Below are 22,985 nucleotides of genomic sequence, written 5' to 3' on the forward strand. Positions count from 1 at the left end.
TCCTAGCCTTTGGGGCGCTCTTGTCCAGCGAGCCAAGCGGGGCATTTGATGTGCCGGAGAAGGGTGAATCAGGAAGGCAGGGCTCATTGATTCATCTGTGATTCTGAGGACTCTCAGACAGGCTTGAAGCCATGTATCAAGGTGTGCCAGTTTACAGCCAGAATCCTGGGACTCTCCAGACTTAAGTCAGGGGATTGTCACAGGTTCAAGGCTAGCCAGGGATACAAAAAGCAAGCCCTGACGTATGAGTGGATGGTTTCACACATTAATAAAGGAGTCAGCAGAGAAGGTGGAAGTGTGGGGTGTTGCTTCTGGTCTTGAAGTCACAGCAACCCTCCCTCTGCAACCTTCCCTGTGTGCAAACAAACCAGCCCCAGGTTTGTCTAGCCTTATACAGCACTTTTTCTTTTCTTCTTTAGTTTTTAGGCAGGGTCTCCTGTAGCCCAGGAATTCTTTTTGTAGCCTGAGGCTGACCTTGCTTTCCTGATCCTCCTGCCTCCATCCGTAAAGACAGGCTTATGCCACCAAACCGGACTGTGCTGTACTGGGAAACCAGGGCTCCTTGTATTATTAGGCAAGCCCTGTACCAAGGGCGTCCTCGCCAGCTCCTGTCACCGTTCTTATTTCACAATGAAAATGTCAAAGGCTGAAGGAGGGCCACCGGGCTCCTGAGTGTGCCCTGGGAGGCACCATGCCGAAGCTTTAACCAGCCTGGGCTGAGTCCCAGGTCGTTCCTCAGAGGACACCACAGGTCTCTGCTGCTTGTGCTACTTGGGGCTCAGAGTCTCTGGTGGGAGGGGCCCGAGCCTACCTCTTTTTCACAAGCTCCTCAGGTGACCCTGGTGCAGAGGAGAGTGTGAAGGGCCTGAAATAGCCTATTTCACAGCCACAAATTTAGAACATTTAAACAAGTTTGTGACCATCTCTGGGGCTCACTAAAATAGCAGAGCTGAACCTGGCCGTGTGTTACATGCCTGTCATCCCAGACCTGGCTGTGTGGCCGTGTGGTGCACGCCTGTCATCCCAGCATTTGGGAGGTGGAGGCAGGAAGCTCAGAGTTCTAGGGCATCTTAGTTACATTGTGAGTTCTAACTCAACCTGGGCTACATGAGACACTATCTCAAATAAAAATGTTAAGACTAAATTTAAATAGATTTAAATAATTTTGCGCAATTTTAAATAAATTTGAAACATTCTTGTTCATTAAAAAGCAAAAGGTACCATTTTCCGTGGGTTGTCTTTCCTGGTTGTTGAAGTGATGTTGAGTCCTTAAGTAGCACCAATCTCTGCGCTGTGCACTTAACAGCCACTGGCTCAGCTCACCCCAGGAGGAGCCGTGTGTGGCCACTAATGTCCTATCTCCTCTCCTGCTGCAGGTAGAGACCCTCACTACAGAGCTGTCTGCTGAGCGCAGTTTCTCAGCCAAGGCTGAGAGTGGGAGGCAGCAGCTGGAGCGGCAGATCCAGGAACTGCGGGGTCGCCTGGGTGAAGAGGATGCCGGAGCCCGAGCCCGACAGAAGATGCTGATCGCTGCTCTTGAGTCCAAGCTGGCCCAGGCAGAGGAGCAGCTGGAGCAGGAGAGCAGGTGAGAAGGGCGGAGGCTTTGTCCTGAAAGAAACTACAGTCCACGGGGAGCACAGTTTAGGCGACAGTACTGCAGCTGTCTCTGCTGGGTAACAAAATACCCTAAAACTTAGTGACCCTAAAACAAGTTTTTTGTTGCTTCTGAATCTGGCCTGGTTGGCAGGCTCTTTTGTGCTGTGTTTGGTTGATCTGTCTGCTGTATTTGCTTGTCAGAGGGTTGACTGCCTAGGCTGATTTGTAGCCTCTCATTCTCCAGCAGGCAGAGCTGTGGGCCTAAGAGTAAGGGACACTGTCGATGGCTTCTAAAGGCTGGGAGCTAACACTGTACCACTTTAGCCATAAGCAGAGCAAGTCCTGGGACAGCTCAAGTCCACAGTCAAATGTTACATCTAAGGGTGTAGGAACAGGAAGAAGTGAGAATTCAACCGCTTTACCCCATCAAACCATCATCTTAGATAAAAGGATGCTGGGCCCTGGGTCAGTGTCTGTGTGTTCTGTGTTTCCTTCTTGGGCACAAAGAGCCGCAGTTGTATCTAGCCCGATATCCATACTTATTCATATTTAGAGCCAAGAAGCCAGGTTAGAGAGATGGCTGAGTGGAGAAAGTGCTTGTCGTGAAGTGGAAGGACTTGAGCTCGAAACCCCAGCACCCACATGGAACCAGACACTGTAGCATGTGTCTATAACCCAGCGCTCCTACAGTAAGATGGGAGGCAGAGACGGGAGAGTCCCTGGAAGTTCACTGACCAGCTAGCCTTGTGTACTGGCAAGCAAAGTGAGGGACCCTGCTTCTCAACAAGGTGGAAGATAGAGACTGACATCTGAGGCTGTCCCCGACCATATTCAAGAGCATGTGCAAGCTCACGCATGTGCGCGCGCGCGCACACACACACACACACATGTGTGCACACACGCGCACACTGTCCTAAATTTGCTTCTGTCGCTGTGACAAACACCCCGACAAAGGACCTTTAGGGAAGATGGGTTTCTTCAGCTTGCAGTTCCAGGTCACATCGCTATCCACTACTCTGGGGAAGTCAAGGCAGCAGGACACATGGTCCAGGACCCAGACCCAGGAAGAGTGTCACCCACTTGCAGGCTGCATCTTTCCATCAGTTAACAGTCAGGACAGTCCCCACAGACACAGCCAGTCTGACCCAGACAGTCCCTCATTAGGACTCTTTTTCTAGATGATTCTAGGTTGTTAAGTTGATTAAAAGTAACAGTCAAGCAGGGTGGTAGTGGTGCATGCCTTTAATCCCAGCGTTCCAGAGGCCGAATCAAGCAGATATCTGTAAGTTTGAGCCTGGTCTGTAGAGTAGGCTCCAAGATAGTCGGGGTTGCATGAAGAAATCCTGTCTTTTTTTTTTTTTTTTTGGAGACAGGGTTTCTGTGTAGCTTTGGGCCCTGTCCTGGAACTAGTTCTTGTAGACCAGGTTGGCCTCAAACTCACAGAGATCCACCTCCCAAGTGCTGGGATTAAAGGAGTACGCCACCACTACCCAGCTTGAAAATTAAACTTAGAAAAGTAACCATCAGGCTAGGTGTGCGCCCTTTGATCACAGAACTCAGAAGCAAAAATGAATGCATCTCTGTGAATTTGAGGCTAGCCTAATCTTCACAGAGAGTTTCTGTGCATGTAGCCAAGCATACACAGAGAAAGCCTGTCCCATAAAACAAAACAAAAGCCCCAAACAAACAAAACTGAGGTTGTCAGACAGGGAAGCTGACCCAAGAGGAGAGAACGAAAACCTGTATTGACCTGGACCAGACTTCGGGGAACCTAATCCCGGGTGGGTCATTGCCAGCATATTTAAAACACAGTACAATTTGGGGAAAGGTTTCCACGCAACAGTCAGTCTCCGACCTACAGCACAGGGGTTGCAGGCCATAGAGCACACGTGACATCTCCCCTAAGGATGGGTAATGGTCCAGGGAGAGAAGAGCCTGGGATAATCATTCTGGGGGATTTGGATGAAGTTGGCCTCTGTAGTAAAACGTGGGTGTGATCTGCCACCACAGAGAGCAAAACGGTCACCAGGTCATTACCAACATCCACCCCCAGCCTTCTGAGCAGGAAAGAAGCCGAGTTTATCGTCTCCATTGGGAAGAGGCCCCTGTGTTTAACATTCCTAGTTTCCCTAGTGATCTGGGGGTGCAAAAACCTTTGAGGCCCCAACAATCAACCAAAATATTAACATTGTTTAGAAGGGACTGGTAAAATGGCTCAGTGAACTTGCTACCGAGTTCTGAATAGAACACCCAAGATCCACACAGCAGAAGAGAATAACTGAGCGCTGCCCTTTGACCTCTAGCACATGACATGGCACACACACATGTGCACAAACACACACAAGTAAATGAAGAAGGAACCAATGGCAATAGAAGCTGAGTTTACCTGTCAAGAGCCACCATGCTAATCAGACTCATCACTGAGGGATCCCAGTACAGCAGGCAGCCTCTGGCTGTTGAGACACCGTGGGTCTGCTGTACACATCTGTAGGTGTGATGCCCATAATCCTTATGCGGTGTATAGACAAACAGGTCAGATAGGCTGGCTGGCTGGGATTCCTGATTCCCAGTTCAGCGTCTTTACCTTGGTCCGGAAGGGATGTAAATCACATCCAGAGACAGGAGGGGACTGAGGCTCAGTGGGCCAGAGTGTTTCCCCAGCATGCAAGAAGTCCTGGGCTTTGTCCCCAGCACCACAAAAAGTGGGCATGATGGTGCATGTCTACTATCCCAATACTTGGGAAGTGGAGGCAGGAGGATCAGGAGCTTAAGGTCATCCTTGCCTACCTAGTGAATTTGAGGCCAGCCTGGGCTACATGAGACCCTGTCTCAAAACCGTCAACATCACAGGAGACATTTTTAGGAACATAGCTATCTTTCAGAAGGAAGCCTAGTGCCAGTGTCTGGCTGAGTGGGAGGCAGCTAGATGGTAGGGAAAAGGGAAGAAACCCAAGGATGGGACAGCACCAAAAATGCTGTGGTGACAGAGGGTTTCCTGGGCTCTTCTCTTTAGAGAGCGCATTCTCTCTGGCAAGCTGGTACGCAGAGCTGAGAAGCGACTGAAGGAGGTGGTTCTTCAGGTGGACGAAGAGCGCAGGGTGGCTGACCAGCTCCGGGACCAGGTGAGCAGTTGCATCACCACAAACAGTGGGATCAAAATCAGGAAATAACACTGCTAGCCTGGCCTGGCAGGTGGCTAAGTGGGTCATCCCAGCTATGGTGGAAGCTAAGGCAGGAGAATTGCTATGAGTTCCAGGAGAGCCTATGCTACAGTGAAAGACCCCTTCTTAAACCAGCAGCAACAATGAAAAATATCCCGTAGTCTGTAGGCAACAAAGCCTGTATGTGACTCCAGGTCTATGCTCAGATAGAATCCCTGTGTCCTTAAAAGCTCAGCTATGCCTTGTTTGCTATTCATTCCACAGAGGATTATTGAGCATGCGCTTTATGCCAGGCACATTGCTAGGTATTGGAAATAAGGTGTTGTCGGCTCACATTACTAGCCCAGTAAAGCTATCATACACAGGACCAAAGATAATGCCAGGCTCTAATAAGGACTGTGAAAGAGAAGAATGAAGACAGGAATGGAGAGCCTTGTCCACTGGGTGTTGGAAAGGGCTGGAGGACATTTGAATTAAGACCTGACAGGGGAGGAAGAGCCAAGTAGAAAGAGCAGGAGTTCAAAGGCCCTGATGAAGTAAGCAAGAGAGGGGAGTATAAGAAATGAACTTGGAGCTAGTTGGTAGAGTGCTTACCTAACATGCACAAGACCCTGGTTTCTATCCCCAGCACGGCACATGGGAGATGAAGGCAGGACCACCAGAAGTTTAAGGTCATCTTTAGCTACATACTGAGTTCAAGGCCAGCCTGTATTACATGAGACAAATGAAGTCACACGATGTATGTTTTTACCCAGAAGAGAGGTGACTGGGGAGATCAGACACAGAACTTGATGTGGTCACTGGGTTTCATGGAGACATGGACATGAGGAAGTTTATTTTAGGGCTGGCCCCTTACCCAGCAGTCCTGGGGAGGCAAAGAAGAGCAGTAAATGGGAAGGGGCTGCTCTGAGTGTGCCAGTGTCCCGCCAATGCTGTCACGTGATTTCCAGCGAGCCACGTGTTTATACCAGATAGGGCACAGGTTATGGGACTAATTCCACCAGGCCCGGATGGTAAGCCAGTGAGTTTATTGGGGGTCATTTACAGGGCCACAGGTGACTCAAAGACAGCTAAAGACATCACCAAGAAACCTCGCCCCAGCATGAGTGATGGGCTCACAAACTCTGCAGCCCAGGAGGCGCATCCCTCTCACCTTCCCTCAGGCCTACTATGTGCCCTTACACCCCAGAGAACACAGGCAGTGGGTGAGGGGCAGGATCTTACAGGGAGGGTCGGCTATTCTCTGCTCCTTGGATAGTTAACTGTCTGGTCTCGGTTGCTCAACACCCAGCTATCTTCCGCATATTTTGTAGCCATAACCGTGAAGGTCTCAGTAGGTCACCATAGCTGCTGTAGGCACTGGGGGACACCAGGGAATGACATGGTCCGTCCGTCCCCCCCCCCCCTCAGCTGGAGAAAAGCAACCTCCGGCTGAAGCAGCTCAAGAGGCAGCTCGAAGAAGCAGAGGAGGAGGCATCGCGGGCGCAGGCTGGTCGGCGGCGGCTGCAACGGGAGCTGGAGGACGTCACTGAGTCCGCGGAGTCCATGAACAGGGAGGTGACCACGCTGAGGAACAGGCTCCGGTAAGTTACCCACATGCTGGTACCACCCAGGAGAGGAGAGCAAGACTCAGTTTGGAAGACCAGCGTGGGGATTGGACCCTGCGGTGGGGAGGAAGCTGTGGCTTCCCTGGCCTCCCCGCTGTGCTTTTCAGTCTTGCTCAGGTGCCATGTGCACCTGTTGGACCATTTGCCAGCGTTTGAGCTCAGCTTCTCTTGTCCCAATCTGCACCTGTGTTCTCATCCCTGCCTGCATCTTTGCTCCGCCCCCGGCACTTACGCCTTCTTTTCCCACAGGCGCGGCCCACTCACCTTCACCACGCGCACTGTTCGCCAGGTGTTCAGGCTGGAGGAGGGCGTGGCTTCTGATGAAGAGGAGGCTGAGGGGGCGGAGCCTGGGCATGCACCACCCCAGGAACCTGAGGCTCCACCCCCTGCCACACCCCAGTGACCCAGTCTGTCCCAGATGCCCCAAGGACAGGGCCTGTCCCAGTATCCCTCCTGGCTTGTACTTTGAAATAATGCTGCCCTCTGGCACTTTCTGGCATTAATGAACCCTACTGGGACAGGACTCCAAATCGAGGTCCTAAACCAAGGAGCTGGGAGGCAGGAGGCAAGAATGGTCACTCTTACTAAGGGGACAAAATGAGCATGGACGGCAAGGATGTCCTGTCTGCTCCCATTTTCCACAGGCCTGTCCCCTGCGGAGGGCAGGCAGGGGGCCTCCATCCCCTCCCAGTATCCTGCCCTCTTTTACGGGGTAGGGGAGATCTGTGTGCTCGACAGGGTAGTATTCAGGTCCCTCATGCTCCAGGACTGAAGAAATAAACTACACCCGCCTGGATCCTTCACCATGGCTGTATTCCTAACTGGAGAGAGTGTGAGGGGCTTCCTCTGCCGCTGTACTCTGTGAGATCCTCCTAGGGACGGGGCAGTCACTGCACAGCACAAAGTCTCGGTGTCCCACTACACGCTGTACTCTGTGAGATCCTCATAGGGACCTGGTAGTCACTGCACAGTAGAAAGTCTCGGTGTCCCACTACATGCTAGGCAAACCATTGTCTCCTCAGCATATTCCATATTCAGCCATTTCAGAGTGTTAGTAACCGGCTGAGCCCATAGCCTCAGGGCACACAGGATGAGTGACCCAGGACCCAAACCCCACACTGCCTGGCTCCAGGGTTGGTTATCTGCACATGAAGACAGTTTTCATAAGCACCTGTCTCCCCAGTACTCTCTTCCTGGGTTCTAGGACTCAAGTTCCCAATCTTGTGGCTCTCATACATTCTGGGTAAGAGAATAGGTTCGCGTTTGTCATCAAGGAAACCAAGGCCAAGGCCCATACTTGCCCCAGTGTCCAAGGAGACCAAAAGATCAGGTCCCGTAGGGGGTTCTGGGAAACTCTGTTCCCAGCCCTTTTCACCTTTTGTTGCCCAGGGCGTATTTCCTCTACCTCTTGGGTCGGCATCACCTAGCCCAGCCCCCACCTACTTTCTAAGTTCCCAGTGAGTACCCCAGCCCCAAATCAAAAAAGCCACTTCTAAATGAAAAGGAATCATTTATTGGGCTGGAGAGGGGCATGACACTGTTTCTTTGTGGGGGAGGGCTGACATGCGGCAGCTTCTGCGAGGGTGGTTCATGCACCCTGGGTGGGCATGGGGGAGGCTTGGGGGAGGAGCCTGCCGACCCCTCCCTCCCTGCCTGCTGGTGGGCCAGGAAGACCCGCCGTTAGCACCAGAGTTGCAGACCTCCCCTCCCCCAGACTCAGGACCCGCCCCCATCCCTGAGAGCGCCCCTTGGCCAGCCCCTCCCGCGCCAGGCCAGGCCAGGCCCGTCCGCCCACTAGAAGTAGAGAAACTTATTGCTGTGAGTGTGTGGGGAAGGAGGGGAGCTGCTGAGCTCAGGAAGACCCCCCTGCCCCCTGCCAATCATTCCTCCCCGTCGTCCCGCCCCCAGCCCCAAGTCCGAGCGTCGTCCCCCCCCCACCCGCGCAGGAGGGGTGCGCAACGCATGCTTGTGGGGGGGCGCGTCATGCAGCGCATGCGTGCAGTTGCAGGCACCCTGGCGGCCGTGGGGAAAAGGGAGACCAGGACCTGGCTCTCCCTCCCGGAACCCCGTAGTTTGGTAAACTGGGAGATATGAAGGGGGCAAAAATCACGTTTTGTAGACATTTATAGTGATAGTAGCTTTCTTTTTTCTTTTAAAGCTTAACTAAAAAGCTGGATACGTGTGGGAAACTGGAGAGCAGGGGAGACAGTGAGGCTGGTACCCTTCAAAAGGACTCTTACCCCCTTTCCCCGCCCCATTTGTCTGTGTTGAGGGACGGGAGAATAGCAGGGGCTGTTTAAAGAATTCGAACCCTTTGGCAATATTACGAGTCTTCACCCCATACCCTAGTGTCTGGAGTCCCCTAGCCCTTTGCCCTGTCCCTACCAGATCCCACCCCACCCCTCAACCCCTGTCTCACCGGGGTTAAAATCCCAAGGGAAGGCTGGGGGCGGGCGGGGGGACTCAAAACGCCCCTTGCATAGGAATCGTTGCATCAAGAATTGAGTCCAAGGACACTCCCACCGACACTACGGTGACCGAGGGAGGGTTCCCTGAGGCTGTGGGAACAAGGGAGATTGCTAATTCTGCCGACCACCCTGCTCCAAAGGATTTAGGATTCTGGGACCAGTGTGGTCTCTGGGCTTGGGGGGAGGTAGCATACTGGAGCCAAGATGGGATTTGAGAAAGTTTTCCACCGCGAACGTGGCTCATGTTGGGCAAGGAACGCGGGGAAGCGCAGGCTGAGGTCCTAGCCGAGGTGAGCATGTCCTCTTTTCCCACCACGCGGGCCACAGCTTCTGTGATCACTTTGGGGCTGTTTTAGGGGAAGAGGGGTTGCCGGAGATTGAACCCCGGGACCGAAGCACGTTAGGCAAGCAGTGTGCTTGACTGTCCTTGACTTGCTCGGAGACACGCGTCACACCCAGCTGCTGCGGTGCTAGTTCGCACCAGCCAGGTGTGCTGTGCCTGGAGCACACACGTTTTAAACACGTGGTCGTTTGTGCGCTCTGTAAACTACAGCACACGAAGAGGAAACAGGAGTCCCACGCTCTGGGAAACTGTGTTTTGGCACCATCTCGGTGGGACGGGTTTTGAGGAGGGTACTGCCTAGACAGAGATGCTGGGTGGGGTGGGAGCTCCCTGGAATCCGACAGGCCGAGCCCATCCAGGAAGAGGTACCCGGGACAGAGGCGTGTGATGTCAGGGGGCAGGGGGCTGGGGCTGTCTGGGGTCAGAGGAAGCTTGAGTTTATCTGAGCAATGTCCGGGTCATGAGGACTGCCAGGTCCCAGAGGCTGGAAGTGAGCTGGGATACAAGGAAAGGGTCTGGGAGGGTGGAAGAACACTGCAGTGCAGGCCAGGCCAGGGGTGGATGGGTCTGAGAGTGATGGAAGTGGGAAGTGTGGGGCGCCGGAGTGCACGGGGATGGGAGGGCACGGTGCCAGGGTCAATCTCCGGAAGTCTAGGGTGCTAGTCTCATGTTCTGAGATAGAGTGGAGTCAGGGTAGGTGGAGGGTTGTGGGCCTGGAGGGCTAAGTCCATGCAGTGAATAGAGGGAGCAGATCCCTGGAGGCGGGCGTGGGTGGAATGCACCAGCTGGAGTCATCGAAGCCCGGGAGCTGCTGGCAGAACCCCCCACCCCCAGCGGAGCTCCTGAAGGCTGCGGCCTATCAACCTGCTTTCCTTTCCCTACATGTTCCTAGAGGGTTTTTGTTTGTTTTTCTTGAATCAATTAATGATGGGTGGGTCACTATTTTGGGGGGTGAGCAGAAAAACCCCTAAAATGCCAGTCCCGACCCCAGAAGCTCCTGGCGGCCTCCCCTCCAACTCACTGCAAGCAGCTCCTGACGGGCTTATTGCTGAAGAGGGGGTCTGGGAGGCATGCAAACTGGAGTGGGTGCCCCAAGATGGAATCAGCTTTTAGTTATTTACAGGAGTCGATGGGAGGGGTGTCCTATGGCTCATGACAACCTGAGGTTTGCTTTTTTGGGGGAGGGAGGGGAGAGAGTAGGGGGAGAACAGGATCCGGCCCCACTCCCTCTATCCTGGAGGCTCTAGTACGTGGGGAGAGGCCCGAGGGTGTCTGCTGGCATCATCGCCTCTTTTGCATATTATTAACGACTTTTTTTTTAAAGAACCCTTTCCCCGCCCCCACTCCTAGCTCCTTTCGACCTTCCCATCACCCCCAGTCCCCTCACGGGAGAGGGAGCACTAGAGGATGGAGGGCAGGGTCGGGGGAGCTCGGCGCGTGGCCCGGGGCGAGCCTGGGGGAGTGGCGAGGGGCGCCAGGCGCAGGGATACCCCGCTCAGGCCCACAATGCTGCTCAGGCTGCGGGACTTCTCGTAACCTGGGGAAGGAGCAGAGACAAGGGTGGGAGGGTGCGTGGGAATAGGAGCCAGGGTGAGGGTACACAGAGACCCCAAACAGGGACACAGAGGCAGAGAGAGGAGGGGTGGAGAGGGGAGAAACACCCATAAGCGGGATGGGTGGGCCGAGGAGATGGAGAGAGAGGTGAAGAAATCGCAGTCAGTCAGCATCCACAAGAAAGGTGCAGACACAGGGAAGGGGAGAGAAAGGATTAGGAGGTGGGTGGTGCCCACTAAGCCACCCCACCCAGCCTGCCCACCCTTCTTTTCCCCCTCCCCACGGTCCCCTGATCTGAGGCCCAAAGGCAGCAGTTGGCGAGGTGGGATGGTGGGCGGCAAGGGCTGGGGTGGAGGCAGCAGCTGGTGGAGGGGGCTGCGCAGGGGGAAGCTGGGGGCCTGGTGCAGGGAGGGGGAGGAGATACCCTGGGACCATGTAATAAGAGCTCACTGTGTAGCCCAGGCTGGCTTTAATCGAGCATACTGTATATCTTAGACTGAACTCAAATTATGTAGCCCAGGCTGGCCTCAATCTCACTATTTAGCCTAGGCTGACTTCAAATTCAGTAGGTAGGTAGCCTTGGACTAAGGCATAAGCCATTCCATTCAACATGGACATCTTTCAAGAGTCCAGGACGAGGTGGAGGATTCCAAAATTGATGGGGTCTGCTGGTGAGGGAAGCAGTAAGGTCACACAGCTCATGAGACCCCGTATCAGGACCATGCGGGTGGGTGGGTTTTGTTGTTGCTTTGTTTTGTTTTTTTGCTCTGCTAGCACCAGGTACTGGGTTGACTTTTCTAAGCATCCCAGGCTGGGAGGTGTATTCTAACTGCAGGAGAGTGCCTGGGGTGGGGGACAGAAGCCCGGTGTCTCAGGGACACCCCCTCCCACCATTCCCAATTGCTAACCTGGGGGGAAGGGACAGGGGGAACCCGAGGGTCTCGCGAGGTCTCAGGCGGTGACAAGAGCTGGGGACAGAAACAGAGAGTCAAGGATGGGGAATGGGAGGCAGATGGGGGCTCCCCAACACAGGCTCACTGTTGGGGGGACAGAGAAATGCCTGGATGTTTTTCTCCTCTCTGGTGTTTTCCGGGGGTGATGGGAGCGGTGAAATGGGGGTAGCCAGAGACATCAAATATGGCAGGAGCTTCCGGGGTGGCTGTGAAAGGGAGGGACCAAGGGTGGAAGGAATGGGGCTGGGTATGGGAGTCAGAAGGTCAGAGGGTAAATATGGACAGGCCAATAAGGAAAGAAAATATTGGGGCAGAGAGGCAGGCAAGTAGGGGAATATTGGGGCAGAGAATTCAGCCAGCCCCATCAGCTCCGGCCATCATTTGAGTTCAGTGAATGAATTTTGGTATCATATGCGAGAAAAGCAAGGGCCTCACCCACCCCTGGGGTTCCCCACACACTCTGTTTGCCCTCTATCCCACCAGGAACCCTCCAACAAAGGGGTAAGGAATAGAGGTCTAGGTTCAAGCGGGGGTGGGGTGAGATGGGAGGAAGGAAGGGAGGAGTGATGAGATGGACATGGAAGGTGATGGGGTGGGTATAGGAACGACATGGAAGGGGGAGGCACACAGACCCCTCTGGGCTAGGAGCCTGAAGCCTAGCTTCTCACACCTGTCTGCTCCCAGTTGGCACTCCCTGGAGGTCTTTGGAACATGGGGGTCCATACAGCCTTAGGCCGAGAGCAAGGATTTTTCATGTGTTTATATTTCTAAAGAAGGTGCTGTGTTGTTTCTAGAATGAGCAGGTAGTAGATCAACACCTGCAAGCAACTTCTCCCATGTTAGGACAGAGCTGGCCTCTCCAGCACTAAGCTTTCGGATGCCCTTGCAGCCCTTCCCCGTTCAGCCACACCACCCGTCCTCTGTGCAAGTTCTCCATTGCTGAGCCATACCCCAGCCCCTCACTGGGGCTTCTAGGCAAGAGCTCTATGGACAGGATTCAAACCCAGCCTTCCCCCTCCCCAGCCTTCTTAGCACTTAGGGCTGGGCACTTGATCTCCTTTCAGGTCTCAGGTCACTTTCTCAGACAGCTTTCCCAGAGTCAGCTGTGCCGGTGCCTACCCACAACCACACTGTTCACACTGAGGGCACACCAAGGCTGTGCCGGTGCCTACACTGTTCCCACTGAGGGCATACCAAGGCTGAGCCAGTGCCTACACTGTTCACACTGAGGGCACACCAAGGCTGAGCCAGTGCCTACACTGTTCCCACTGAGGGCACACCAAGGCTGAGCCAGTGCCTACACTGTTCACACTGAGGGCACAACAAGGCTGAGCCAGTGCCTACACTGTTCACACTGAGGGCACAACAAGGCTGAGCCGGTGCCTACACTGTTCACACTGAGGGCACAACAAGGCTGAGCCAGTGCCTACATTGTTCCCACTGAGGGCACACCAAGGCTGAGCCGGTGCCTACACTGTTCACACTGAGGGCACACCAAGGCTGTGCCAGTGCCTACCCACAACACAAATAGCACTGTTCACACTGAGGGCACACCAAGGCTGAGAGTACTTCAGAGAGAGCCTGAGCCTTCCAGGAAAGTTCTTCCCTCCTCATGGTGGGGCATTGTAACAGCTACCTCTGCTATGTAACAAATCACCCTGAAGTATAGTAGCTAAAACAAGAAATTGGGGGGGTGGGGGCAGGATCTTGTTTTCTAACCCTTCAATCTCACAACCCCCCTGCCCCAACATCAGAATGCTGTATTTACAGATGTGTACTCCCATGCTTGGCTTTTCCTATCCCTCCTGACGGACCACTGGCCGTCATGTGTTCATCTCACAGACCACATGAGATGAGGTTCCAGCTAGGTCCTCCTCTTGTTGCTAGACTCTCATCCGGCTTCTCACGAGCTTCCAGACTCATGATCTGCTCCACCCATCTTACTGCCTGGCCTCTAGTACAGCCCCGCTTTCCTGGTTCTTGTGTCCTTGTCTCTTGTCTTAAGATTAGGGAGAACTTGCCTGGCTCACTCTTCCTGCACTCAGGAGTCTCCAGGCATGCAACCCACATTGGTGACTAGATAGAAACACCCAGAGAGGGGTGCAGACAGGTGAGGGTAGAGGCAGCAGTGGGGTGGGGATTGGGGTGAACAGGTCACAGGTGGGAGCTGGGGCTGGGTTAGTTCGAGTGTTAGTGAGGACTAGGTGCGTCTTGGGGTGACGGTGGGGTCAGTGTCAGGAACTGGGTGCAGCTGCTCACCATGGCTGAGGGTCATGGTCAGGGAGAGCATGTTCTCAGTGGTTAGCTGGAGGTACAGAAGGAAAGGGAGTGGGGGGGGGCATGGTGGGGAACTACTTACCCTAGGGGGAAGGGGGCTCGTCCACTAGGGGGATATCCAGGCCGCTGCGTTGGCGTTGAGGTCGGCCAAGAAGCTTGGGGGGCCTGGCTTGCGCCAGTATGGGGGGGGCAGTGGGGGAGCACCAGTGGCTGGGGTTGAGGGAAGAGGCCGGAGAATCAGGAAGGGTGGGGGAGATGGAGATGGAATAAAGAAAGGTGAGGAAACTTGGGGCTCAAGGCGAGGGAGAAGGATAGGGAAGAAGGTAGTTTGGGGCTGAGGGGGACACAGAGGGAAGTCTGGCACCTCCCCCATCCCCTCTCCTCCCTCCCCGGGGCTGGAGAGAGAGGAAGGGTCTCTGGGGAGCTCCTGGGGGGCACCTCACCTTTTCGGATGGAGCCATCAGGGGAGGGAGCGTAGTCAGTGACAAGAAAGCAGGCTCGGTCCCGGTTGTAGCGGCCCCGGCTTCCGGGGGTGATCGGGCTCTTGTCTTCTGGAGACATGGCTGGCTGGTCGATCGCAGGGCAGTCCTCGTGGGCCAGTGCAGCGGCTGCGGGGTCCCCATTGGGACGGGGGTCTACTGCAAGGTGAGAAGTCACAGACAGAACAGAGACTGAAGGGAGAGCTGAGAGTAGAGGACACTGGAGGGATGGAGGTCCGAGAGTGACCCTGGGGGCAGTAGGCCGGGAAGACAATGGGGCGGAGGGTACGGGCAGTGGCTGGCTGAGGGGCAGAGTCGAGGGCTAGAAAGTGGCGATCGGGTCTTGTGTGAGTATGGGAATGTCCATAATTGGTACTGGGAGAGTGGCTGGGGCCACTATGGTTACTGTGGATCCGGCACAGTGGTGCCCACCTATCATCCCAACACTGAGGAGGCTGAGGCAGGAGGGTTCTGAGTTTGAGGCCAGTCTGGGCTGCATAGTGAGACTGCCCCCAAGAAAAAACAAAACAAACAACAAAAGACAAAACAAAACAAAAGTGATGCTGGGCACAACCAGCATTAAGATGCCGGGCGCCAAAAGGGGACAGGGAGGATGCCACGGATTGCAAAGTGGTTGCTTAGGGACAAGTGTAGGGTGCTGCAAAGGGCAGGGTGGGGAAGGGTTGGGAGGTAACAGGTGAGGGAGGGTGAGGTGGGGGTCCCCGAGGCTCTGACTTGAGCTATTTTTACTGGGTGGAAAACTGGGTCAGTGGCTAAGGGAACAAGATGGGGGGCCAGGCAGACTAGCTCATTTTCTTGACCTACTTAAGGCCTGGGGGGGCTCAACTCCTTCCTCCAGGACACCCAAGTCACTGCCTGCAAGAAACAGCGTCCCCCAGGACACACACAACACGCAAAATCAGGCACAGCCACCCGTTTTCTCGGCTCCTCCCTCTTCTTGGCCTGACTCATTTAAAAAATTCTTTTGAGACAGTCTTGCTCTATAGCCCAGGCTAGCTTTGAACTCACCTCATCCTTCTGCCTCAACTCTCCAAATACTGGGGTAACAGGTGTGATCAACTAGGCCTGGCTGACTCTTGCCTTAGCAAGAATTCTCATGCTGTCTCTGCAGACCGTGCCTTGCAGCTCCACACCCTGGCTGTTCTGCCCACATGTGGGTGGGTCCTGAACTCTGTCCTGCTGACTGCCCACTCCACTGTCTCCCTCTCATCAGTGATGGTGATACTTGGCAGACCAGCCATGCTGCCTTCTCCAGCTCTGGCCTCGGCACAGCCTGCCAGAGTCATGCACTGCCCTGGTGTGCAGGCTTGTCCCTAGCCTTCCTGGGAGTCATGTGAGACTCCCTGTGTTTTATTTACACTGAGCCCTTTTCTTTTTGAGACAGGGTCTCATGTAGCTCCAACCGGCCTTGAACTCCTGATCTTCCTGCCTCTTCCTCCTAAGTACTGGGGTTACAAGAATTCTTCTTTGTTCTTTCTCTCTCCCCTCTCTCATCTTTTTCCCAGGAAACTGACAGAGAACGTGAGTGGACTGCAGGCCCACGAAGTCACTCAAAACCTTTTTCTGTTTGTTTTCCTGAGACAGGGTCTCTGGATGTGTGTGGCCCAGGATAGCTACAAACATGTGCTGACCCTCCTGTCTCGGGCTCCCCAGTGTTGAGTCCCTGCTATCTCTCTCCTTCCCATCCACCCACTTTCTCGTCCTAACTTCTCTCCTTCCCTTCTCTTTCTCCCTTTGAACTTTTTTCCCTGGTGATATTTGAGACAGGGACATGTAGCACAGGTTAGCCCTTGAACTCCTGCTCCTCCTACCTCTACTTTTCAAGATGGGAGGTACCAAGTGCCTCCAAGGGATAGGAAGCATGCCCCAGATACCTGGGTTTCCGAGTCTACAAACAGCCTCACTATGCTGTCTGCCCACGGGTCTCTCAGAGCAGCCTGGCTACAAAAACACCTTCAGAAACACTCTCGCACATGGAGCCTGTCTCTACAGTCCTTTCTGCTTCCTCTCTAGCCTTCTAGCCATTTGTCCTTTCCGTCTGCTATTGCCTTCCACCCCTGAACCTAAGAGACACCTTGCACCTGCAATCCTGCCCACCTCCCCCATCCCACTAGGTCTCCCTGCACCCCCAGTGCTGGCCCCATTCTCACCTGCCCTGTTGGTTTCAATCACCTCTTCCTGAGCCAGTGGGCAGGGCTCACCAGGGGCTGGGAGAGGAGGCAATCCCATGATGCCCAGTCCTCCAGCACCACCCCTGAGCAGCCCGGGGTGTGTGTGGGGTCCAGGTGGGTAGGCCCCAGCCACAGTCACCCCCATGGAGGGAGGGGTGATGGGCGGTGGTGGGCTGATGCCACCGCTGCCGTGGTGGGAGTGTGGCGGGGGTGGAGGTGGGGGGTCAGGCTTGCAGTAGTTGGGTGAGCCAGGCTGTGGAGGCCTGGGGATGTGTTTGTTTTTCTTCTTTGGCAATTTCTGCTTGGCCATGGCCAGTGAATAGTACATGCCGAAATTGTTCACGATGACGGGTACCGGCATGGCAATGGTCAGCACTCCAGCCAGGGCACACAGCGCCCCCACCAGCATCCCAGACCACGTCTTGGGATACATGTCTCCATAGCCCAGGGTGGTCATGGTGACCACAGCCCACCAGAAGCCGATGGGGATGTTCTTGAAGTAGGTGTGGTTGGAGCCCAGGATGTCATCAGGGTCGGCACCAATGCGCTCAGCATAGTAGATCATGGTGGCGAAGATGAGGACCCCCAGAGCCAGGAAGATAATGAGTAACAAGAACTCGTTGGTGCTGGCCCGGAGTGTGTGGCCCAGCACACGCAAGCCCACGAAATGGCGGGTCAGCTTGAAGATGCGCAGGATGCGAACAAAGCGGACTACACGCAGGAAGCCCAGCACGTCCTTGGCAGCTTTGGAGCTGAGGCCTGACAGGCCCACCTCCAAGTAGAAGGGCAAGATGGCCACACAGTCGATGATGTTCAGACTGCTCTTGAGGAACTCCACTTTATCCGGGCAGAAGGTGACACGCATGAGAAACTCAAAGGTGAACCAGACCACACACACGCCTTCCACATAGGTCAGGAAGGGTTCTGTCTCCACCTCCACATTGGTGATGTTCTCTGGGGGAGCCCCAGGGATCGGGGAGGCCTGCGTCACCGTCTTGTTGCTGATGTGGATGAAGCCCTCGTGTGTCTCCAGGCAGAAGGTGGTGATGGAGATGAGGATGAAAAACAGGGAGGCAAAGGCCACATACTGCAGGGGGGAGGGAGAGAGGATGGGGTGACCAATACATTTGCATCACTGGAGTAAAGACCCATTCTCCACCTCAGGGCCCAAACCCCATTAGAATCCAAGTGTCCCCACTTAATGGTTCTGAGAGGCTCAGGGCAGACGCCTGCCACAGCTGACCCAGGGAAAGAGCACTTTCTGGGTACTTCCCATATCTCAGGTTTCCCCAGAAGGGTTCAAATATTCTATTCAGGGATGGGCCTGAGATGGACAACCACACTACCCATGTCTCAGAGGTTTGGGACTCAACCTGGACCTGGGGAAGGGCAAGGGCACGTGGGGACACTGGATCTTATTTCTGTGGCACTGGGGGTACAACCCAGCCTTACGCAGGCTAGGTAAGCATTCTGTCCCCAAGATACATCCCTAGCCCTCTTTCTAACTTTTATTTTGAGACAGGGTCTCGCTAATTTGACCGGGCTGGCCTTGAATTTGTAGTCCTCCTGCCTCCTGAGTCGCTGGGATATGAAGTCTGCTTGCCACTAGGCCCCTCTCAAAAGCCTGGATTTGAATTTGTCAAACTGGAACAAGGGTTAAGCTTTTTGGATCTGAATTTTGTTTTTTAATGGAATTGTTATGAAGATTTGGTGAGTGTACAGAGGGCTTGCTTCCAAAAACAGTGCTTGGCTGAGTGCCTGGAACACAGTGAGATCTGAGCTGTTACTAGGGTACAGTGGATCAGTTAGCTGGGGCAAGGATAAGGGGGTCAGGAAATAGCTATGCTCTAAGGACCCCACTGCAAGTGATCTGCTAAAAACAGAGAGACCTGCGGTAGTTCAGGGATGGGATGAAAGACTGGGTGTAGGGGAACTGAAGAGGGAAGGCCTTGCTGGATAAGGCTAAGGAGAGGGAAGAGGACCGAGAAGCCTTGTGGATGAGGAGGTTGTGGTTCTGCGGGGGTAAATTCAGGGGCCAAAGTCCAGTAACTGGGAGGTGAGAAGCTTGTGCTTTGTCAAAGTGGGAGAGACCCAGAGTCTTGCTACATAGTGAGGAAGAGGGGGCTAGTTCAGGATCTGGAAGAAGTTGGGACTAGAGAGGCAAGGTCCGAGGGATGGCTGTCTTATAAGATGGGGGAAGATCAGAAAGAGGAGAGTCCTGTGGAGAAAGGCCTGTGCATGGGGATCTGGACTTTCAACCTCAAGCAAAGGCCAGAGAAGGGGGCCAAGTGGGGGAATCTGATGTGGGAAGAGGACCAGGAAGCCTTGTGTATAGGGAGGGGTTATGGTTATGGAGAGGTGAATTCAGGGGCCTGGGCTTTCAGTCAGAGTTTAATAACTGAAGGATGAGAGGCCTTAGGGTTGGTTGGGACAGTGGTCAGTAGTGTAGACCACCAACGTGGTTTCTCTGCAGTGGAGAAGAGGCCTGAGGTCTCTGCAGAGCGCATGCCCGGGGCCTCCCCGCCCCCAACCAGCAGGCTGCGGTACTGCAGTGGGGGCGGGTCGGCCGGGCCCGGAGCAGGGCGCCCGGCGGCCAGTACCACGGACAGCTCCCCCGCCGCAGTGCGCAGCCGCAGTGGTCTGGTGGCCTTCTTAACTCATTCCTAGCCGAAGCGCTGCAAGCCGCGCGCAGCCGCAGTACCTAAGGCTTTGGCTTCACAGTTAAAAGCCACCGGGCCTATAATTTGCCTAACCCCTTCCCTCCCAGGAGTCCAAGGAAGGGTGGGCACCCGTTGCAGTCACAGGTGCAGGGTTGGTTTCCCCTGAAGTGACTCCGAAGCAGAAGGCATGGGAGGGTACCGAGGTTCTAGAAAGAAAGCAAAGCAGAGCCGGGAGGGCTGGACCCTGAGCTTGAAAGTGGTTTGCGCTCCCAATTTGCAAGAAGGTCCACCTGGAGGTTGGAAAGTACCCAGCACACAGCGGATATTTAAACAAACAAGCAAAAGTCGGTGCAATTAATAAATGCGTGACCTTCGTAGCCATTCTGGACCTCTAGCCTGGCCATCACCCAAAAACTTCCTCTCAGTCTCAGACCCCTTCAATGGGTCACAGGAAGGAAGGGCGCCCCAAAGCATCGAGTGGGGGTGGAGATGCTCTGAGGCGCGAAGGAGCATCTGGGGCCATGTCCCTCCTGCCCCTCTTTCTTTCCCCTTCCTCCCAACTCAACCCTAAATGTCGCCAATTCAGCGCTTCTCAGGGACTAAAACTTTATGCGAAGCCTCCGGTCCCCCCCCCCTCCCCAGCCCGAATGCGGCACTGCGGCTCTGCGTCCTTCCCGGCCCAGGACGCGGCGAGGTGGCAGGAGGGGGGAGGGGGAAAGGGAGGAGGGGAGAAGTGGCTCTCTGTTTCCCACTTTTGCTAGTGCCCTCTTTTGCCCTGAATTTACTCCCCTGGCTATTCCCACACATCCTTCTCTAGGGTCTCCCGACCTGGAGGAAGTTTAGGAAGAAGGAAAAGCTCTAGCCAGAGCTATCAAGAGGGTATCTACTGCGGCTCACAAACTTTTCCACGAGAGATTGTTGAGGGAACCTAGGGGTTTCTAAGGTTCTGGATTTACATCAGGGGAGACAAACAGAGGAGTGATAGTAGGGGGAGCTTGAGCAAGGCTAAGAGAGGAGAACCCAGCGGGTTGAGCTATCCCAAGTGGGGTGGGAACGGAAACCATGAGAAGTTTCTGGACTGATGACTTGGGGGTGATTGCAGGAGTTAGGTCTCTAGATTGGAGGGGACTCAAACTTCTGAAAGTCACTTGGCAGAATGAGAAAGTAACTGGCGAGGGAGGAATGGAAATGGGAAGGGATCCTACAGGCAGAGGACAGGGTGCGATTGGAGGGAGGGGATATAACTCCCTCCAATCGCACCCTGTAGGGCAATTCCAAGTGGAGGGGGACAAACTGAGGTGCTAAAGAGGAGAGGGAAAGCATGGGGCCCTTCTGGAGACACAAAAGTGGGTCCTGATTGCGGAAGTCTGAGCTCTATGGGGCGAGTCTTTGCAGGGAGTTGATGAAGAGAGTGAGGAAGAATCTGGGAGGAGAGTTTTACAAAAGACCCCCCTACACCGCTCCCCGGACTCAGCGTTGTAGCTAGGTCGTTGGGAAACTGTCCTGACTGGAACCAGCAGTTTGGAGGTTCAGTGAGGTCCTGGAGGTTCTGCAGGGGCGCGGATCTTCTAGAACTTTGAGAGCTAGGAGCAGAAGATCACAAACAGCCAGGAGGTCCAAAGTTAGAGAGAAACAGAGATCTAGAAATTGGGCCCAGGCAGAGAATGAGGGAGAGTTGGAGAGGGGACGACGACGACACGGGAGGTAGTGTTTCTAAGGTCTGGGACACCGAGGACCGGGAATAAGGGGCTTCGGGGTGTTCAAGGAACGGGGAGTTGAGTTTTGGCTAAGGACATTTTGAGGGCTTGAGACATTCTGAAGGTCTCAGGAGGTGTGTGGAAAAGGAAAGGGTGAGACTGCCAGGGAAGTCCGGGAGATTTTCAGTTAGGGAGCCATTTCTCAGCATCTACGATGACTTAGAGCAGTGGTTGGAGTTTGGAAGGCCCGGGAGAAGCTGAAGGTTCGGGAGGGGTGTGTTTGAAGGGGCGTAGGGAACTCCGGCTGCAGGGAAAGAGGGCTTCCAGAGGACTGGGGAGACGGGACGGGTGGGGAAGACTTGGCAGGGAGTACTCTGGGCGCAGAGAGGTTGGGATAGTTAAGGGTGCTCGGAGAGCGCGCTCACCCTGGCGGCCCGCGACGAGTAGGGGTCCTCGAAAAGCGCCCACACGCGGGGTTGCCAGCGCCGCCACCACGTGCCGCCCGCGCCGCCCGCGCCCCCGGCAGGTCCCCCGGCGCCTCCGCCTGCGTCCTGGAAGCACAGACGCTTGAGCTCGCCGCCTGCTCCGTCCAGCCCGCCGCCTCCTGCGCCCGCCTCGTCGTCCAGGCCTGCATCGTGGGCGCCTCCGGCGTTGGCGGCGTTGGCGGCGCCCGAGGAGTCGGGAGCTTCGAAGGAGTCGAGTGCCTCCTCGGCGTCGCGGTGCTGGCGGTAGGTCATCCAGCAGCAGGCCTCCACGTCTGTCTCGTCGATGCCCCAGAAGCCTAGCTCCTCCTCAAAGAGCGGACCGCACACGTCGGCCGGGCAGTGCAGCTTGCCGGTGCGGTAGTAGTTGAGTACGTAGGCGAAGACGCCCGGGTGGCGGTCGAAGAAGAACTCGTCTGTACCCGGGTCGTAGTCAAAGCGCGCGGCCGCCTCGGGCTCGGTCAGCCCGGCCAGCCGGGTCCCCGGCAGGGTGCGCAACGTGGAGCGGTACGTCTCATGGCGCACGCCGCCCACGTTGATCACGATCTTACCGCTGTCGCCGCCGCCGCCGCCGTGCCGCCCCATGGCCACCGCTGGCAGCCCGGGGCATGGCTCGGCGCGCCGGCCCCGGGGCCCACGAGAAAGCGGGGCACCCGCCGGGCACGCGGCGGGGCCGAACTGCGTGCACTGCTGAGACGCCGGCGGCGGCGGAGATTCCGGTGGCCGCGGCGTTGGTGCCGGTTGCAGCTACTGCTCGCCGAGCCCCTGGCGCCCGCGGAACCACCAAAGGCACACTGAGCTCAGCATTGGACAGGGAGGCGGGGCTGGGGGCGGGATAGCTGGGGCGGGGCCCGGGTGGAAAGTCCAAGCTGATTGGGTGAGAGGAGACGATGACTGTATGAGGAGAGTGCTATTGGATAGGTGGAGGGAGGGCAAGAGCTGATTGGGCTGCGGAGATGGGCGGGGGCCACGGCTAGACGGACTCCGACCAAGCCTAGTTAGAGTAGGTGGGGTTGCAGAGAAGACTCAGGGATTGGGTCGTACCTAGAAGAGGGCGGGGCGTCAAGGGAACCCTAAAAATGCCTAACTCAGCAATACAGCGAAAATGGAGACCTAGGAGCCAGGTATGAGAAAGAGACAGGTGCGGCGGAGCCGGGGGGAGGGAGGGTTGGAAGGAGGATGAGGAGTTGAAGATCATGCTACAGGTGAGGCGGAGGCCAGCCTGGGTTACATGAAACTACCTCAAAAAAAAAAAAAATCTGATAGGCTGTTCATAAAAAGGGAGTAACCACAGGAGGAGAAGCTGACAAAGAAACCAAACTGGTCACTCCCCTACCTGTATTGGAAAAGCAGATGAACAGGGGAGGGTTCAGTTAGGTTAACAGTGATTGGAAACCCAAGAAATCAATTAACAGTCCTTATTGGGACGGAAGAATGAGGGGAAGGGTCTCACTTGGGGGCGGGGAAGGGGCGGAACCAGAACTGGAGGTGGAGACAGAACCTGATTGAAAAGCTG

At 55.2% G+C, this 22,985-nt stretch overlaps 2 protein-coding genes across 5 annotated transcripts in view; one reads left to right on the forward strand and one right to left on the reverse strand.

The window, feature by feature from the left end:
* Window positions 1–7,167, forward strand: part of Myh14 (myosin heavy chain 14) — a 58,322-nt gene extending 51,155 nt beyond the window's left edge. For all 4 annotated transcript variants that reach the window (XM_050121290.1, XM_050121289.1, XM_050121288.1 and 1 more), the window contains 4 exons: window positions 1,377–1,585; window positions 4,610–4,718; window positions 6,168–6,340; window positions 6,614–7,167. In XM_050121290.1, coding sequence (XP_049977247.1) covers window positions 1,377–1,585; window positions 4,610–4,718; window positions 6,168–6,340; window positions 6,614–6,767 — 645 coding nt within the window. In that variant the 3' untranslated portion in view covers window positions 6,768–7,167. The remainder of the gene's footprint in view (window positions 1–1,376; window positions 1,586–4,609; window positions 4,719–6,167; window positions 6,341–6,613) is intronic.
* A 687-nt stretch (window positions 7,168–7,854) lies between these two features.
* Window positions 7,855–22,276, reverse strand: Kcnc3 (potassium voltage-gated channel subfamily C member 3). The gene is given in 7 exon segments (XM_050121292.1): window positions 7,855–10,712; window positions 11,638–11,697; window positions 14,042–14,148; window positions 14,150–14,169; window positions 14,403–14,597; window positions 16,610–17,717; window positions 21,413–22,276. Coding segments are annotated over 7 exon segments (2,508 nt in total). The 3' UTR covers window positions 7,855–10,558.
* Between the last annotated feature and the right edge of the window lie 709 nt (window positions 22,277–22,985).

Source organism: Alexandromys fortis, unplaced genomic scaffold (genome assembly GCF_014885135.2).
Source record: "Alexandromys fortis isolate MF-2015 unplaced genomic scaffold, M_Fortis_MF-2015_v1.1 scaffold_161, whole genome shotgun sequence".
Classification (NCBI taxonomy): Eukaryota; Metazoa; Chordata; class Mammalia; order Rodentia; family Cricetidae; genus Alexandromys; species Alexandromys fortis.